We start from the raw sequence: 18,509 nt of genomic DNA, 5'->3' as shown, positions 1-18,509 counted from the left end.
GCAATCTGGTGTTTGCTGTTCAGCGTGTAACACCACCCTTCAAATTTCTCCATCTACAAGAAGAGGTTTTAAGATAACGGACCCTAAAAAAAAAACGAATGAGATTTTTCCACCCTCTCCAAACAAAAACGTCTTCCTGCTTGCGTTTTCCGGGGGTCTTCACGGCTCCGCGATCTCTTAGGAATCTCGATCCAACGGCAGAGGTCGCGACGTCCGGGTCTCTGTGCAGGCGCAGGAAGCAGCCCCCGGGTTGCGGGGCAGGGGTCGGGCTGGGCGCGTCGCGCGACTGCGCTCTCCCTTTTGCCGAAGCACCTCCCCGGAAATCCGGCGTCACCGGGGTCGGAGGTCTGGGAAGTGCTTCCTGGAGCACGGAGGCGGTTACAAATCACGTGACAGCGGCTTTTAGAGGAACCTGTGTCAGAAGCTGTCGTCTGAAGTGACAGCTCAGGGAACCGGGCAGCCCAGAAACCCAGGTAACTGGAGCCAGTTTGCCCGCTGTTAGGCTTGGGCCCGCAGGTGGCGCGGGCGGTGAGACGGAAGAGAGGACGCCCCTTTCGCCTCCGCTTTAGGCCTGAGTTTTGGGGGTGAGAGGGTGAAGTGGGCTGAGGTCAGGCATCTCGGTTACCCGTCTGGGTATGTGGAAACTCCGAGTGCCTTCAGCCTCCCTGGCACGAGCCCTGGAGCCGCGGATCCTTGTCTGACCCTGAGGAAAGCTGACCCCGCGTATTGGGTTGGAGGTGGGGAGGGCGAGGAAGTGGTGAGAGGAGAGTCACCAGGAGTTTCTTTTTCAGGCGTGGAGACCGATCCTGCGAGAGGAAGGGGTTCATCATGGCGGATGTGAGTTAACACAAGAAGGAGAGAGTGGGCGGGGAGAGGTGGCGCTTCCTAAGTACAAATTTATTTCGTTTTAGCGTTTCCCTCCACTTCATTATTTTCTCTAGGGTCCGAAGTGAGAGATTAATTTGAGTAGTTTGCGGGGTCCCGAGTTTCTGCCAGGAATAGGCGTGGAGGACTCTAAGGTGCCTGAGGTTGAGAAGATTTTATTTTTCTCACGCCCCAGTTCTGCGGGCATGAGAGGAGCTCTGCATATCTACCATTTCGATTTCTAAATGATGGTTTGTTGCTCTGAATCTTTTTCCAGTAACTGTTATGTCTCTCTGAGCTCATTGTAGCAATTGCAGATGATTTATAACCAACACCTCTTTAGCACAGCAATACAAGCAAAATTCTAAATTTAGAGAACTTCACTCCTAGAAACAGCAGGTAATTAATACTGTTAACGTTTGTTTGTTTATAGTTTACATACTGTTCTTCTGCTGACATACGTGCTAAACATTCTTTGGAACATTGAACATACACTCATTTAATTCTTACAGTAACTTTTATGAGGTAGGCACTATTATTATTGTCCCTGTGTTATAGATGAGGGTGCTAAAGCACAGAAAGATCAAGTGACTTCCTCAGGTTACACAACTAGGAAGTTGTGGAGTCAAGATAGCAACCCAGGCAGACTGACTCCAGAGCCCGTGCTCTTAACCAGCACACTAAAGGGTCATTCAACATCAATATGAATCGGATTTTTCTGTTTAGGTTGCAAGATTATGTTTTTCAACAGTTAGCAACTTTTTTGCCTTTATCACTTCATTTTTGGGTGTCTTCCATTATATTTTTGAGGCCTTATTCTCCAGGCATAATCAAATCACTAAATTCTTTTCAGCATCTCCCTTCAAAAGATTGCTGTAGTAAGGGCTGTGAGAGAAATAAAGATGACTAAGGTATGATTTCTTTCCTTAAGGGTTTCTAAAGTTAAAAAAAAAAGTATAGTAAGCAAGTGATCATAGATATGCATACAATATTGTGTAAAAATTCAAAGGAGAGAGGGATTGCCTCGGTTTGTCTTTATCAGGAAAGCTGGTTTGGAGTATTTGGTGGTTGAGATTAGCTCTAAATGATGAGTAGCAGTTTTGTTTTTTTTTTTTTAAAGGTCGAGAAGGTATGACTAGTAGAATGAATAGCATAAGCAAAGTTAGAGATAGGAAAGGAAGAGATGTATGTGGAGGAGCTGTAAATAGTCCAGTTCAGCTGCGGCTGAGGAAGTGTATGAGGGAGTGGTAGGAAGCAGGACTGTAAAATTAGTTGTAGACCATATTGTAGAGAGCCTCCAATGTCTACAGAATTTGTACATAATTTGGTAAACAGTGGAGAGCCATTCAAACGTTGATTCTTGATCTTGGCTGCACAGGGAATCATCTGGGGAGCACCTCCAAACAAGGCATCAGAGTTCTTTTTATACTCTCTAGGTGTTTTCCATAGCCAGGGTTGAGAATCACTGCAATTATAGATTTAGAGAAGGAGAATAATATGATTATTGACATTGTGTAGAAATGTGTGGGGTAGAAATGGTAGACCGTCATACCAGTTGGGAGGCCAGTGTAAGTCATAAACAGTAAACTGAACCTAAACTGTAACATCATTTGGAAAGGAGAGAAGAACATCAGTTTAAAAACATTTGGCTTCACAAGTGATTTTTAAAGTGACACACGTGAGTTTTGGCTTAAATATTACTTTATGTTTCAAAGCTGAGTAAGTAACAGGGATTGGTAGTGCCATTAGTGGAAACAAGAAGAGATTGGGGAAATCTGGATTTCGGATGAAAAGTGATGAGTTGAGCTTTGTGATAGTGTGTGCAAAGGTAAGCTGGTGGTGATAACATGAAATAAAGTGAACGTTCAGGTTTGGAGAATAGTAGGGATCAAAGGGCCAAAACAGTCTGATTTACCTATGTAGAGCTCATAATCGATGCCGGGATTGTCAATGAAACTCCCCAGATGAAAGAGTGTAATGAGACAATGTAGTCTTCTGTTTCTTTAGTCGTAATTATGTTCCATGCTAAACACTTGACACACATTGTGGTTTGTGTTTAGTCATGCGAGGAAATTGAGTTTCAGAGAAGCTGGTCAACTTACCCAAGACCGTTAAAGTGATGTTAGAAAGTCTGTGGATATGGAAAGATGTTCCTAATATATTCTCAAATGAACACAAAGTTAGCAACAAGAAGATGTACAATAGTATGAAAAGTATGATCTAATATTACTGCTAATATGTATTTGTGCTTCCACTTCTGGATATGCTAATCACTTTACATGCATTGTATCAATAAACTTCAATAACAATCTTATGATGCAGGTTCTATAATTATCCCTACTCAACAAATAATGAAACTGAGGCTTAGAGAAAAAGGTTAGTTAACTTGTTGGAAATCACACAACTAGTTAAAGCATCAAAATCAGAGAAAGAACACAAGCAAGAATGGTTATGAATGAATACTTAAGTTACCTGAGATGTGGATAGGACAGTGTCTAGAGAACCCGTACAAGGCATTATTATTATAATACGATTTTTTATATTCTCTTTCAGGACCTAAAACGATTCCTGTACAAAAAATTACCAAGGTAAAAAATTACTAATTTGTTAGTAAATAAATTCTGCTTAACATATGTTAATTTTATGTAGTATTTTGTTTCTGTTTATCTTAGACTAATATATGTGTATTATGCTATTATTTAGCACTTTCAAATACCTAACATAATCTTATGTCGTGCAAGTGATATGCTTTGAGTTTGCAGATAAACAACATGAGCCCTAGAGAAGTTACATGACTTGTCTGAGGTTAAACAGCTAGTGAATGCCAGAAGGCTAGAACCCAGATTTCTTGCCACTTTAGAGTTCTTTCATAGCCATTTACTGGATTGTACTTTGAAGTAGTTGGAGTAATTTCAAGGGGAAAAAACCTAAGAATTTGCCTTTATTTTTAACATTGCTTGTAAGACCTAATTGCTGAGTCTACATAACCGGAAAATGCTAGACTTAGCAGCTCACACTTGGAAAAATCACAAGACTTTCTTCTACCTGCCCTCAGTCCATTTGATGCACCATTTTGTAAATTAGGCTCTTGTGTTGAGGACAGTGACTTCCTTTTAGGTATTTTACTGATTCAAAGGACTTTGTCACTTTAGTTGAATTAAAATTCACATTTAGTTTAATGTAAAATGATACCTTAGAGTTAAGGGCATGAAAGAGAGGAATATATTGAGACATCCGTTTTCACATTCCAGAAGAATTGAATAACCTTTGAATTAATATAGCACAATATGTAGTGAGATCCTTTTTTTTTTATTTCTTATTCTCTGAATCTGTTTGATGTTAAAAAGGTTTTAGATGTCAATTTACATAGGTGGGGGAAAAAAAAAAACGCTTGTTTGGATTTTTGCCTAAATTGGTTTGTGTGGTTTGCCTAAGCTTGTGCCTTTACTCTGATTACAGAGCAGTTGAAATTAGTATTATCTTCTAGTTTTGATTTATCTGTGTTCTTCTCTACTCAGGAAGAAATCACTACTGAAGTGTTATTTGTTACCATTGACTTTATGTTAATATGATACTTAGATTCATTTTTACTGTCTCCCTCCTAGTACTGGCAGCTGTAAAGACAAGCTGCCGATTCTGTTCTCGGCCTAATGATCAGGAGTACCAGCAGCCTCAGCTTTGCACAGTAGGGCAGGGCCATAAAAATGACCACACAAGCTGGAACTGTCCAAAGCAGTTTTAATAATCAATGAGAAAACTTACTTTTGTTTTGTGACCTTTAAAAAAAGTTGCCAACACATTAAAACTTCTCTTATTGTTGGTTATATTTAGGGAAATGGAAACAAGTGCTAAAACTAATATTTGTTTAATACACTATAATTTAAAACATTAGAAACATTGAGAATTAAGGTGTTTATTTCTTTGAAAAAAACTTACCAAAAGTAGTTTGAACAGTGTCCACTTCTTTTCATATATTGTACCTTCAGATATTTGAAAGGTATATCCTTAAGATAAGGAATAGGCATCTTTTATGTGCCTGGCAAATTGGCGTATTTCTTTCTAACTTTGGATTAGCTTCCAAAGGTTTGTTCCTTGAACTTTCTTTTTTTTTTTTTAATAAATTTATTTATTTTATTTTATTCATTGTTGGCTGTGTTGGGTCTTCATTGCTGCACGCGGGCTTCTCACTGCAGTGGCTTCTCCTGTTGCGGAGCACGGGCTCTAGGCACACGGGCTTCAGTAGTTGTGGCACACGGGCTCAGTAGTTGTGGCTCGTGGACTCTAGAGCGCAGGCTCAGTAGTTGTGGCGCACAGGCTTAGTTGGTTGCTCTGCGGCATGTGGGATCTTCCGGGACCAGGGCTCGAACCTGTGTCCCCAGTATTGGCAGGCGGATTCTTAACCACTGCGCCACCAGGGAAGTCCCTGTCCTTTGTACTTTCAATGATGTGAAATATCTCTGAGAGTTCCTTTAACGTGAGGTTCTTGCCAGTGTCACTTCCTCTGGGACATCTTTATCCTGTTCATCACAGCCACTTTTCTTAATTACATCAGTACATTTGCTTTCACTAAGTTGTTCTGGCTGCACATCTAGTGCACAGCAGCAAGCGTCAGCATTCCTCAGCCACCCGTTTCTTGCTGTAAGTCCGTTTACTCTCTGTTCCAGCATTATCACTTTTCATTTCTTTGCTGCATTTCATCTTTATTGGCTGTTCCCTATTTCAGTTATCCTTTTTTTTTTTTTTTGGTCACATGGTTTGTCACTGGAAGACAAGAAAATAACAAAACTGTATGCTTTGCTATCTCATCAGAAACTGCATAACATGCTCCATGAACAATCACCAACACACTCTGAAAGAAGTGGTGTGACTGGTTACTGATCACAGTTTGCATCTGTTATTTACAAAGTTACTTACATAATGATTTGCGAACTGAAGAGTTAGCTAAGCTTGTACTTTATGAAGTTGTTCAGCTAATATACCATGCTAACTGAGACTTTACCCAAGCTGCTGGGGGAGAGTGGTATTATTTAACTAAATTGTGGTAACTAAAATGTGTCCATATTGGAACCATACAAAACAAGGGCTTTCTGTGCTTACCTGTATTTACCTTATTGGAGGCTTAGCATATTAAAATGATGATAAAATTGGCCTGGGGAGAGGGAGGGATACCACACTGGTGACAAAATACAGGAACAGAAGTATAGTTGATATATGTGAAAAGGATATTTGTAAAAACATAATGAACATCTTTCCACAGTGGAAGGAAAGGGATTAGTACTGTGTGTTTTTTTTCCCATAATGACTGAGGCCACTTAGGTTCATTTTCGTGATCATTTCTTGAAAGTGGGCTTATTGCACCCAGGAGCTAAAAGAATGAATAAGTAATAACACATAAAGAAAAGTCATAGAATATACACTTTGATTTGTTGCTAGATGTATGTAAAGTTAAGGGGTTTGGACACAGGTAGCCTGGCTCCAGAGCTGTGGGTCCATGCTTTTTCTTTCTTTCTTTTTTTATTTTTTTGAAAGAATAATTTTTTTTCAAATTGAAGTATAGTTGATGTACAATATTATATAAGTTACAGGTATACGATATAGTGATTCATACTTTTTAAAGGTTATGCTCCATCTATAGTTATTATAGAATATTGGCTCTACTGCCTGTGTTGTACAGTATATCCTTGTAGCTTATTTTATACATAATAGTTTGTACCTCTTAATCCCCTACCCCTGTCTTGTGGGTTCATGCTTTTAATTCTTACCGTTATGACTTTCAGCAACCAAGTCAGAGATACATGTGAATGGAATGTGCTTTTGTTCGTTTGAATTCTCTGTTAAATATAGTTCTTGGATTTGTATTTTCAAATCTAATTGTGACTCAAAACAGTCACAGGCTTTAATATTCACAGCTTCTTGTGTTAAAACCAAATGTTTTATCATTATATGAATAGAACTAAGTGTGATATCTTTGATTACTAATGTAACATTTGCTTTTTTAGGATAAAAATATTTGTTTCACTTAGCTTAAGGTTTAGATTTCTGTAGGATATTTCATAAAATTCAATTTATCCCCTCTAAAAGTGTAGCGTACTATTAATACATCATAGTTATTTTCAGTTATTAGTAAGATGTATTCATGTTTTTCTTGGTTCACTGTGTATAGAATTGGAAACACGTTTTATATTTGTGACCTGATTTCTTTAAATGGGTCCTTTAAATATATGAGTCATTTTTCTACTTTGTTGAGCTTTTATATCTGTGGATTTGGAATCCATTAAAAAGAATGTCCTTTTATTTCTTCCTCCTCTTTTGGTACATTAATTGGCCTTTAAATTAATTACCATGAAAATAAGAAAAAAGAAGTTACCTATGGTGATACAAATATTTCTAAACATTTTTTAGTACTCTTTACCTGTTTTTCAATTGGCTTATTTTTTGAGTAGGCAATACATTTATAAAGTTCAAAATTCGAAAGTTAACTGAAGGACATAGAGTGCAGAGCCTCCTATCCCTGTCCTTCAGCTGCACAACTCCTGTCTCAAAGGCATCCATTGTTACCTTCAGAGAGATTTTATGCACCTGCAGGCAAATGTATATTAGCACATGTATTTGCACATATACTCATATGTCTTAGTTCAGGCTGCTATAACAAAGTACCATAGACTGGATTTCGTATGGACAACCGAAATTTATTTCTCACAGTTCTGGAGGCTAGAAGTCTGAGATCAGGGTGCCAGCATGGTCTGGTTATAGTGAGGACTCTCTTCTGGGTTACAGGTTGCTGACTTCTCATATCCTCATGTGGTGGAAAGAGGGCTAGCTAGCTCTTTGGCCTCTGATAAGCCTGCTAATCCTATTCCTGAGAGCTCCATCCTCATGATCAGTTACCTCCCAAAGGCCCCACCTTCAAATAACAGCACACTGGGATTAGGGTTTCAAGATACGAATTTTGTGGGTGATGGCAAACATTTAGTCCATTGCAACATATACCCTCACATGCCTACACACGGTATTACATAAGTTGTTGGTTCTTGTACACGCTATTCAAAATGTGTGTTTTTTCACTTAATGTAACTTTGAGGTCAGTCACTCAGTACATAAAGAGCTTTCTCTTTTTTGTGGTTGCAGAATAGTCCATGGTTTATGCGTGTCATAACATATTTAATTTGTCCTTCCTGATGGTCAGTTAAGTTTCCAGTCTTTTCCTCTTTCAAGTAGTGTTGCTATTGACAGTTGCACAAAGTTAATTTGCATGTGTACAAGTATCTGTAGGAAATGTTTTCATATAACCTAGTTTTTAACTGACAAATATTTGTTTTTATGTATTAATTTTATAGAGTACGTTTTAATCCATAGATAGTTTCAAGATTGAATGATAATAGAAAATAATACCAGTAAATATTGATAGACAGTTGTTTTCATCATTTTTATTTTAATTAAGTGAGGGAGATAAGTAGTTTTGTTTGTAACATTTTCTACTTGAACTTTAATCACACTTCTCTGACTTGAAAATTTTTGACAAGGAGATTTTTAGAAAGTTTAATTTCAGTATCTGCACATTAAGTTAATATTAATATTCCTCATTCCTAAGTTAAAATATTAAGGTTAACACCATAAGGAGGGGGTAATTCGGGGATATAGTAGGGACAGTAAACATATTTCTGAGGAGACCACCACGGTAAAGTGAATATCGAAATAAAGCGAGTCACACAATTTTTTTGGTTTCCCATTGCATATAAAAGTTATGTTTACACTAATACTGTAGTCTGATAAGCATGTAATAACATTATGTCTAAAAAAACAATGTACATGCCTTAGGTAAGAAACACTTCCTTGAAAAAATACTTTTTTGCTAAAGAATGCTAACCGTCATCTGAGCCTTTAGTGAGTTGTAATGTTTCTGCTTGTGGAGGGTCTTGCCTCAGTGCTGATGCTGCTGACTGATCGGGGTGGTCGGTGCTGAAGGTTGGGGTGCTGTGGCAGTTTCTTAAAATAAGGCCACAGTGAAGTTTGCCGTGTCGATTGACTCTTCCTTTCACAATTTCCTTGAAGTATGCAAGGCTGTTTGATAGCATTTTACCTACAGTAGAACTTCTTTCAAAATTAGAGTCAATCCTCTCATACCCTGCTGCTGCTTTATCAACTAAGTTTTGTGTAATATTTAAATCCTTTGTTGTCATTTCAACAGTCTTTACAGAATCCTCACCAGGAATAGATTCCATCTCAAGAAACCACTTTCTTTGTTCATCCATAAAGAGCAACTGCTCATTCATTAAAGTTTTATCCTGAGATTGCAGCAATTCAGTCACATCTTCAGCCTCCACTTCTAATTCTAGTTCTCTTGCTGTTTCGCCATATCTGAGTTACCTCCTCCACTGAAGTCTTAAACCCCTCAAAGTCATCCCTGAGGGTTGGAGCCTACTTCTTCCAGACTCCTGTAAATGTTATTTTGACCTCTTCCCATGAATCATGAATGTTCTTAATGGCATCTAAAGTGGTGACTCCTTTCCTGAAGGTTTTCAATTTACTTTGCCCAGATCCATCAGAGGAATCACTGTCCATGGCAGCTGTAGCCTTATGAAATGTATTTCTTAAATAATAAGGCTCAAAAGTCCAAAGTACTCCTTGATCCATGGGCTGTAGAATGGATGTTGTGTTAGCAGGCATGAAAACAACCTTAATGTCATTGTACGTCTCCATCGGAGCTCTTGAGTGACCACATGCGTTGTCAGTGAGCAGTCATATTTTGAAAGGAATCTTTTTCTGAGCAGTAGGTCTCAGCAGTGGGCTTAACATATTCAGTAAAGCATGTTGTAAATAGATGTGCTGTCATCCAGGCTTTGTTGTTCCATTTATAGAGCACAGACAGAGTAGATGTAGCATTGATTCTTAAGCACTCTAGGATTTTCAGAATGGTAAATGAGCATTTTGCTTCAGCTTAAGGTCACCAGGTGTCTTAGCCCCTAACAAGAGAGTCAGCCTGTCCTGTGCAGTTCTGAGGCCAGGCATTGACTTCTCTCTAGCTATGAAAGTCATAGATGGTATCTTCTTCCGATAGAAGGCTGTTGCATCTATATTGAAAATCTGCTGTTTAGTGTAGCCATCCATCTTCATTAATTATCTTAGCTAGATCTTCTAGCTAGATCTTCTGGATAACTTGCTGCAGCTTCTGTATCAGCACTTGCCTTGTGCTTTGATGTTACGGAGACAGCTTCTTTACTTAAACCAACCTCCTAGCTTCAAATTTTTCTTCTTCAGCTTCCTCGCCTCTCTTAGCCTCCATAGAATTGAAGAGAGTTAGGGTCTTACTCTGGATTAGGTTTTGGCTTAAGGGAATGTTGTGGCTGGTTTGATCATCTATCCAGACCACTAACACATTCTCCATATCAGTAATAAGGCTGTTTTGCTTTCTTACCATTCGTGTATTCACTGGAGGAACACTTTTGATTCCCTTCAAGAACTTTTCCTTTGTGTTCACAACTTGGCTGTTTGGTGCAAGAGGCCTAGCTTTTGGCCTGTTTCAGCTTTCGACATGCCTTCCTCACTAAGCTTAGTAATTTCTAGATTTTGACTTAAATGAGAGATGTGTGACTCTTCCTTACACTAGAACACTTAGAGGCTATTGTAGGGTTACTAACTGGCCTAATTTCGATATTGTTATGTCACAGGGAATAGGGAGAGAGGTGGGGAAGCCGCCAGTCAGTGGAGCAGTCACAACACACAACATTCATCAGTTAAGTTCACCATCTTGTATGGACATGGTTTTTGGCACCCCAAGATAATTACAATAGTAACATCGGAGATCATTTATCACAGATCACCATAGCAAATATGGTAATAATGAAAAAGTTTGAAATACTGTGAGAATTATCAAAATGTGACACAGAAGCACAAAGTGAGCACATGCTGTTGGGAAAATGGTGCCCATAGACCTGCTCGGTGCAGGGTTATCAAAGCTCAATAAAGTGCAGCCCAGTAAAATGAGGCGTGCCTGTAGTTACAGGACTGTAGTCTTTGTGTTATAGTTAAGGGGCTGTAGGTCCTTTGTAAATGATGAAAGTTTGAGGATGTTTCCCCATTATGATTTTTAACATTATTGAGCTCTAAGGATGCTCACTAATAATTTAGTATTTAAACTGCATGGATAAATTACGTCATTCTCAGTGTGCACAGGTGACAACATTGATGTTAATTAATATTTTTGAATGTTAATTATGTACCAACCACCCTCTTCTTTACATGCATTATTTTATTTCACAGTAGCCAAATAAGTACAATTATCCCCATTTTCAGATTAACTGAGACTTAGAGAGAGGTTTTGTAACTGACACAAGGTAGCTTAAACAGTAAGCACCAGACTCTGAACTGGAAACCAGGTCTTTCTAACTTCACAGCTGTAGACTTAACCATTCTGCTTACTTCTTGTGTAGGCGTGGCTGAAAGGATTGCTGTATGACCTCCATTCTTTCTGTCCTGTTCCCTCAGCTTACAATGATCTTTCTGCCCCTCTTTTCTTAGTACCATAGCATCTCAGCTGAGATACCCCTTCCTCAGGGAAGCCTTCCCTGACCCACCTGTCTGAATCAACCCCCCTTTTATAGGCTCACGTATCCCCACATATCTCTTAATGGCACTTCCCAAGTTGTAGTTTTATATTTGCGTGAGGTGATCTGAATGATAGCTGCTCTCCTTTTATATTATAAGTTGTGTGAAGGCAACTGTGTCTGTTTTTGCTTGTTATGGTGGAAGAGTTTTGGCAAACATGTTATAGGAGCTTATATCAATAATTGATTCCCATGGTTTTTCAGAAATATACATGAAAATTACCATTATGACTTTGAAGGTACATATTTTGAGAAAATGTTTTATAATATTTTAACTTATTTTTTTCTTTCTAGTGTTGAGGGGCTCCATGCTATTGTTGTGTCAGATAGAGATGGAGTGCCTGTCATTAAAGGTAAAATGGAGCAATTACATGCCAGTGTCATGTTTGCTTTTGAATAAAAATGTATTTATATCTGAGTAATATAGAAGGCAAGCATAAAATAACCCATTTCAATACATTCAGGAGATGGTCTTAGTTTGGGAGGAAATGTTTGCTTTTGTGTGTTGAAGGCTGGGTGGGAATCTTAAGTAACTTATTATATATCAAATGTATCACGATATCATCCAGAGTTTAAGCATGGATTTATCACAAACCCAGTTTCCCATTAGAGACATTTTATGTAAACGATTAGTAAATCTAAGTGATGAGAGTAGACATATATGCAGCTAGATATATTATATACACAGACTCCCCCAATATATGTTTTTTATCAATATTGCTAGTAGTTTTAGGATAAACTTCCATACATTTGAATTAACATAAATTTATTGTTTTGTTTACTCTTCCTTGTTCTGCTTCCTTACTGGAAATAAGATTTTGAAAAACTTTTAACTTCACAATTACTTTAGTTAACCAGGATCTAACAATAATTTTTGCCTAAAGAAGAACTGGTTAACCTAAGGAAAAAAAAAAAGAAGAAAAAGAAAAAATTTCTTTTTACCAGAGTTTTACCTCTTTTTTTTAAGTATATATGTCACAGAAAGATTAAATAATGTTCTGCATATTTTGTTTACAATTTATTTTCCACCTGGGGTTATCATATATGTCAGATAATTTCAGACTTTAGAATTGAAAGAAAGTTTAGAAATTAGCTAATTTAGTTCTTTCATTTTATAAATGAAAATGGTCAAGCACAAAGAATACATTGTCAGTCCAAAGTTGCACCTGGGTCAGTGACAAGATAGGCAAAGAACCCATCATCTCCTGATGTGTGATCCAGTGTGCTTTCTAACCCAGCACAGAACATAGGTAGCCATGGGCAAGTCACTTACCTTTTCTCAGTTCTGTAATGAGGGCTTTGAAGAAAGTAATCTCAGAGATTTTCCAGTTTTCATGTTCTTTCTGACGATCGCTATGTTAAAAGCCTTAAGCTCAGCACTTACTGGTACAACTAACTCCACTTAGACCTTTTAATGAGTGAAAGAAACTTAAAACACACGGCCAGTTGTAGAATTATTATCATCTACAAAAGATACTTCTGTGGGTTTTATAAGAGCAAAGGTTTTTGAAGCTTTTTTTTACTATTCTAGCTTTGCTCTCAGTTAACCAAAACATTCAATTTATTAATTGTACTGATAATCATAATCTGTGTTTTAAGTTAGATATTAAGAAAATGGAAACAATTAGTATTCACTTGAAAAATTTTTAAAATTGTGAGAACCAGCATTTCTTCCCTTAGTTATGATCACTCAACTTCTGGCTGAGTGGTTTTTCCCACCTAAATTGATGAGACCCAGTTAATAATATGATTTTCAGTATTGTGAAGCATAACCGTTGTGCTCATTTTTTTACAGGTTTATGTTAAAAAAAAAAGTGCTCTAGATCTTTTCCCTACCATATTTCCTGCATAATTTTTACTTAAATCATTTATATTTCCAGTGGCCAATGATAATGCTCCAGAGCATGCTTTGAGACCTGGTTTCTTGTCTACTTTTGCCCTTGCAACAGACCAAGGGAGCAAACTTGGACTTTCAAAAAATAAAAGTATCATCTGTTACTATAACACCTACCAGGTAAGTTCATAATTATCAAATGGTTTCCTGATGATTTCAACTATTATTATGTCTTCTGTATAAAATAGTTTGTTTTATAATTCTAAATTTTAGTTTCGAAGGAGATGGAATTATAAAATCTTAACCTTCAAATTGGTTATGTTAAACTGTAGTAATTTTTTTCACATTTCAGGAATTAATTAATATAGAAAATTAGATTAAAAGATTTAGTAGTAAAGTATATGTTATCCTAAAAAGGGTACGTCGGGTCACTATTACCTCCAGTAGATGGTGCCCTTAGCTTATTTAACAACTGTGATTTCTCAAATGACACACTTTTTATTTTTTATTTTTATTTATTTATTTTTTTATAAGAAGATGTTGGGGGTAGGAGTATATTAATTAATTTTATTTTTTGCTGTGGTGCATCTTCGTTTCTGTGTGAGGGCTTTCCCTAGTTGTGGCAAGCGGGGGCCGCTCTTCATCGCGCTGCGTGGGCCTCTCACTATTGCGGCCTCTCTTGTTGCGGAGCACAGGCTCCAGACGCGCAGCCTCAGTAGTTGTGGCTCACGGGCCTAGTTGTTCCGCGGCGTGTGGGATCCTCCCAGGCCAGGGCTCGAACCCGTGTCCCCTGCATTAGCAGGCAGATTCTCAACCACTGCGCCACCAGGGAAGCCCGACACACTTTTTAAATTGTTGTGGTGGTGACAGATACAGAATTTTCCTTGAAAGTCAAATGATAAGTTATTTAAATTTGTTATCGCTACTAATTCCTTCATTTGGTTTGAAATATATAAAATAAGTGAGGTTATTATTTGTGGGAAAGAAATTAGTTGCTACATATCTCTTGACCTCCAGCTGGATTTTCTTCTTTAGAATAAATCAATCACTTCTACTTTAGAACAGTGTTTCCCAGAGTATGTCATGTACTACTGATGCTACATAAGTGACATTTTTTATTTTAAAAGTTATATATTTTAATGTCTATTTGGCGAGAGATAACCAGCCCATCTGACCTTTAATTTAGCCAATAAGGGTTAGGTTGAAGCTAAATTTTTTAAAAACATAGTTGATTCAAAGTTAATTTAAATTTAAATTAATTTAAATTATAGTGGTTCAGAGGAGGCAGAAGATGATTACGTTATAACCACTTGAATGACTGAGAAATACTGCCTTGACTTATTTGCTTATCAAATACTTATTGAGCCCCTATTATGTAATTGACACTCTGCAGGGCTTTAGAAGATAAAAAAAAGACGAAGAAGACACAGCCCCACCTTAAAAACTTTCCAGGCTAAGTAGTATTAATGTCTCTAAGAGATAATCAGTAAGCCTGTTTTATGGAAATACTTCTTTTCAGCTGTTGCATGTTTTCATGATGTAATACCATGATGTTAGGCTAGTATCTTACACATTGACCATTTAAAGTTTTTTAGAAGATTAAGATATTTCATCTGAATTACACTACCTTTTCACTATGTAACATATTATTTAGATCTTGTTCTCTTTTTAGGTGGTTCAATTCAATCGTTTACCTTTGGTGGTGAGTTTCATAGCCAGCAGCAATGCTAATACAGGTGTGTTTTAATACAGCTTTTAATTCTTTATAATACCATATCTGAGCAGTCTAATATGATAGGAATAGCAGATTTAGAGTAAGAAAACCTAAATTCATGGCCCAGTCTACCATCTGTTCCTTGATCTCTGGAAGTGTAACTTCTCTGAACTGTGTTTTCTTATCTGTGTAATGGAGCTAATATCTGCTTTCTCGATCTTGTGAGGTTATTTTTTAGTTCAAATGAGACAGTGTATAGGTAAGTGATCGTTTAAGATAGAAAGGAAAATTAATTATCTTCACCTCTTGAATGCTATATCTTGCTCAAGTTACAACAGTTTAAGAAAACAAAGAAGAGTAAAGAAGATAACCAAACAGAACACATAAAAATGATCAAGGATAAGTTCAGTTCCATATAGACCAATCTATAAAATCTTGAACAATAGTGGGCAAGATGAATGTGATTGAGAATTTAAAGAGTGTGACTAGGATGAATATACTCATTCTTCTTTAGGGTGGAAGAATTTGAGGACAAACACTGGGAGGCTGTACTTTCTAAAGAGGATAGTAAGATCTCATTATATCCAGTAGCCTTCACTGTCTATTTTCATGTAAAACAATGACAGTATTCAGTTGAATTGTAATTTTTTTCCTCTTTTGGTTAAAGTGGAATTTTTTTAAGGTCTGTCTCCTTCATATTTCACCACTGTTAGAACTGTTATACATTCCTTTTCTGTTTTTTTTCTTTCCAAGCTCTTTGAGCCCGCTTTGTTTCCAGCTATGTCACTGAAGCCTGTATTTAGATTCCTCATCTTTAAAATGAGGGGTTTAGATTTGATGATCTATTGGGTCTCTTCCATTTCTAAATGTTTTGAAGCTATAAAATATCATATGTGAAAACACTTTATAAATTGTTTAGGATAGTAGTGGTGTCAATGTTTTAAGTATATTATACCTCAGTTCTGATAAATCAGTCATGTGATAAAATCATCAGTTGTTATAAATTATGATAATGTGCAGGACTGTATTTTAGTATTGATACTTAGAACATTTCCTTGAGAATCCCAGATGCTTTTAATGCTCTGTGAGACAGAGGAAGATCTTTATCTGAGCTTAAAACAGGCAGTATTTAAGATATATATAGCCTTCTACTCTGGTAAGCTAAGGAGAAGCTAATTTCTAGACTAGTTTGTTTCTTTCAGTGTATGTTTTATACTCCTACCAAGCATCTTTAAAATTATTGTTTTCATTTGAAACACCCATTTATATCTTAGCTTTATTGAATTTTTATAATAAATATTTGATTATTCCTTTGCTATCTACCTATCTTGATAAAGTTTAAAATTGGCTCAGGAAAAGAGTATACCCTTTTTTAGTAAAAATCATGTGTATTATTCCTGAATCAGTGCAAATTTTGAAATAATAAGGTATAAATTAAAGTTCTCCTTTCAAAACTAACAAAATTATAGCAATGTATAATTCATTTTACATCTTCTAATACATATAAATATTTTCATTTATGTTAATAGATGATAAAAATAAACTTCATAATGAATATGGGTTTTTGATTACTTTATTTAGAATTACAATATTTTGTTTTAAGTATGTTTTAGTAATGGAGAATGAACTATGTCTAATTTACTTTCTTAGTATTATACATTTTGATAAACATTTTTCTAATGTTCAAATTTTCTTAATCTCTTTGTTTTAGGACTAATTGTCAGCCTAGAAAAGGAACTTGCTCCATTATTTGAAGAATTGAGACAAGTTGTGGAAGTTTCTTAATCTGGCAGTGGTTTCTGTGTATACCTTATCTTCATTATATCAGACAGTATCAATCCAGCAATCTTTAGACCACAACAACACTTGTATCCATGTACTCAAGAAAGGGCCCCTTTTTCCACCGTACACTAGAGAAAGAGCCTATAGATAGAATTTATGGACAGATTGATTGTTATCTTTTCTTGTGTAGGGCCTTTTCTTATTTGTGAGATCTGGGGATTCCACAGAAATGGTTCAATCTATCACAGCTCCTATGGAGTTAGTCCAGTCACCAAATATGCATGAGATTCTATTCGGTGGCTCAGAATCAAAATGATACTTTGACCCACTTGAGCCATGAAGTGCTCCCTATTGTACAATATGCCAGGCCTGCAGAATGAAGCAGACTCTTTTTATTGTGAACAGTGAGGACATATTTTTCTTCATATTATTTTATTTGCATTGAGAGGAAGATAAAATGGCTTAGTAAAAGTAATAAAATCAGTACAATCACTAACTTTCCTTTGTATATATTATTTTGCAGTATAGGTGAGTATTACTAACTGATTTGATTCTTCTCAGAGGGTGCTGCTCTTTAATGGAAATGAAAATGATAGCTAATGGTTTTTTCTTCCACTCTGCTTTCTGTAACCAATCAGTGTTTTTTAGTGTTTGTGTATTCTTTATAAAATTTAGATGTGATTCATTATTGAATTGTTTCCAACATTGGTGTGTATATAAACATGGTAGTATAGCCCTTTTTTTCATACATGAGTTAAATAAAATAGTATTTTTAAAAGTACAGTTCGAGCACTATGTAGGTTTTTTCCACCAGACTGTTTTCAAACGTTTGAAGACTATAATTAACTTAATTCACTCTTTCAACCACACGAATAAGTGACTGTTTCACGTCTGGTTTGGAGACCGTTTTACCTAACAAAAACTGTCAGTTGGAAAATAAACCTCATCCATGAGCCTAATTTAATCTCTGAAATTGGTATCACAGTTCTAGCATGTGCTTTTCATTTTCAGGAATGCAGTCCATCATTCAAGGTTATTAACTTCCTCCTAGGATTTTTGACAATCAGAGTTTGTCACTGGTACCTGGTATTGAGCACCTACTGTGCACCATTCACTAGCAGAATTCTAAGGAGCACAGTGTACATCATATTTCTGTGCTCTACCAAACTCAAGTGCACATAACCTTTCACCCAATGTATTAGGATTCTCCAGAGAAAGATAACCCACAGACACAAAATATTTAATTTGGGCACCCCATGTTGAGTCAAATTGACACAAAAGCCCACAATTCCACTTCTAGATATTCATGTTACCGATGCATATGGATGTGTGAAAAGTATATACTTATAGTCATTGTAATTTAGTAACATTAAAGGACTGGAAACAAGTATCCATCATAGAAGAGGTGACCTGTTTTTTTTTTTTTTTTTTTGGTAACAATGCCAGTTTATACTTGCTGTTCTCGGTGTAATTATTAGTGCTCCTTTCAACTCTGAAGGGTCCCACTTTAGATAGATTATATGTTCACCCTAATCATAGAGGGTTGGTTAAAGAAATTGCTACATTTGCCCAATGGAAAAAAGAATGAAGAAGACTTTAGGTACTGAGATGGAACGATCTCCAAAACATATAATGTTCAGAAGAAAAAGCATGGTGTGAAACTGTGTGCTATGCTACAACTTATGTATAGGAAGAAAAAATGTAGATGTAT

The 18,509-nt window shown here is 36.6% G+C and overlaps 2 protein-coding genes across 4 annotated transcripts in view; one reads left to right on the top strand and one right to left on the bottom strand.

Moving 5' to 3' along the window:
* The window catches only part of DAPP1 (dual adaptor of phosphotyrosine and 3-phosphoinositides 1), a 505,976-nt gene that overhangs the window by 422,964 nt on the left and 64,503 nt on the right, over positions 1 to 18,509 (bottom strand). The window lies entirely within an intron of this gene.
* On the top strand, positions 378 to 17,561 carry LAMTOR3 (late endosomal/lysosomal adaptor, MAPK and MTOR activator 3). 2 transcript variants are annotated; one of them, XM_081224685.1, is made up of 7 exons: positions 378 to 473; positions 792 to 837; positions 3,418 to 3,452; positions 11,763 to 11,821; positions 13,349 to 13,482; positions 14,975 to 15,038; positions 15,531 to 16,284. In XM_081224685.1, exons 2-7 carry the CDS (start codon positions 829 to 831, stop codon positions 15,605 to 15,607), a joined length of 378 nt encoding a protein of 125 aa, XP_081080811.1. In that variant the 5' UTR covers positions 378 to 473; positions 792 to 828; the 3' UTR covers positions 15,608 to 16,284. The 2 variants fall into 2 exon arrangements, with proteins under 2 accessions (XP_081080811.1, XP_081080812.1); XM_081224686.1 differs by lacking the exon at positions 15,531 to 16,284 and adding an exon at positions 16,728 to 17,561 and having other exon boundaries at positions 379 to 473.

The sequence above is a fragment of the Mesoplodon bidens genome (assembly GCF_964165515.1).
Source record: "Mesoplodon bidens genome assembly, chromosome: 1".
In the NCBI taxonomy this organism is placed as follows: domain Eukaryota; kingdom Metazoa; phylum Chordata; class Mammalia; order Artiodactyla; family Ziphiidae; genus Mesoplodon; species Mesoplodon bidens.
This window is presented reverse-complemented; position numbering and strand designations above follow the sequence as displayed.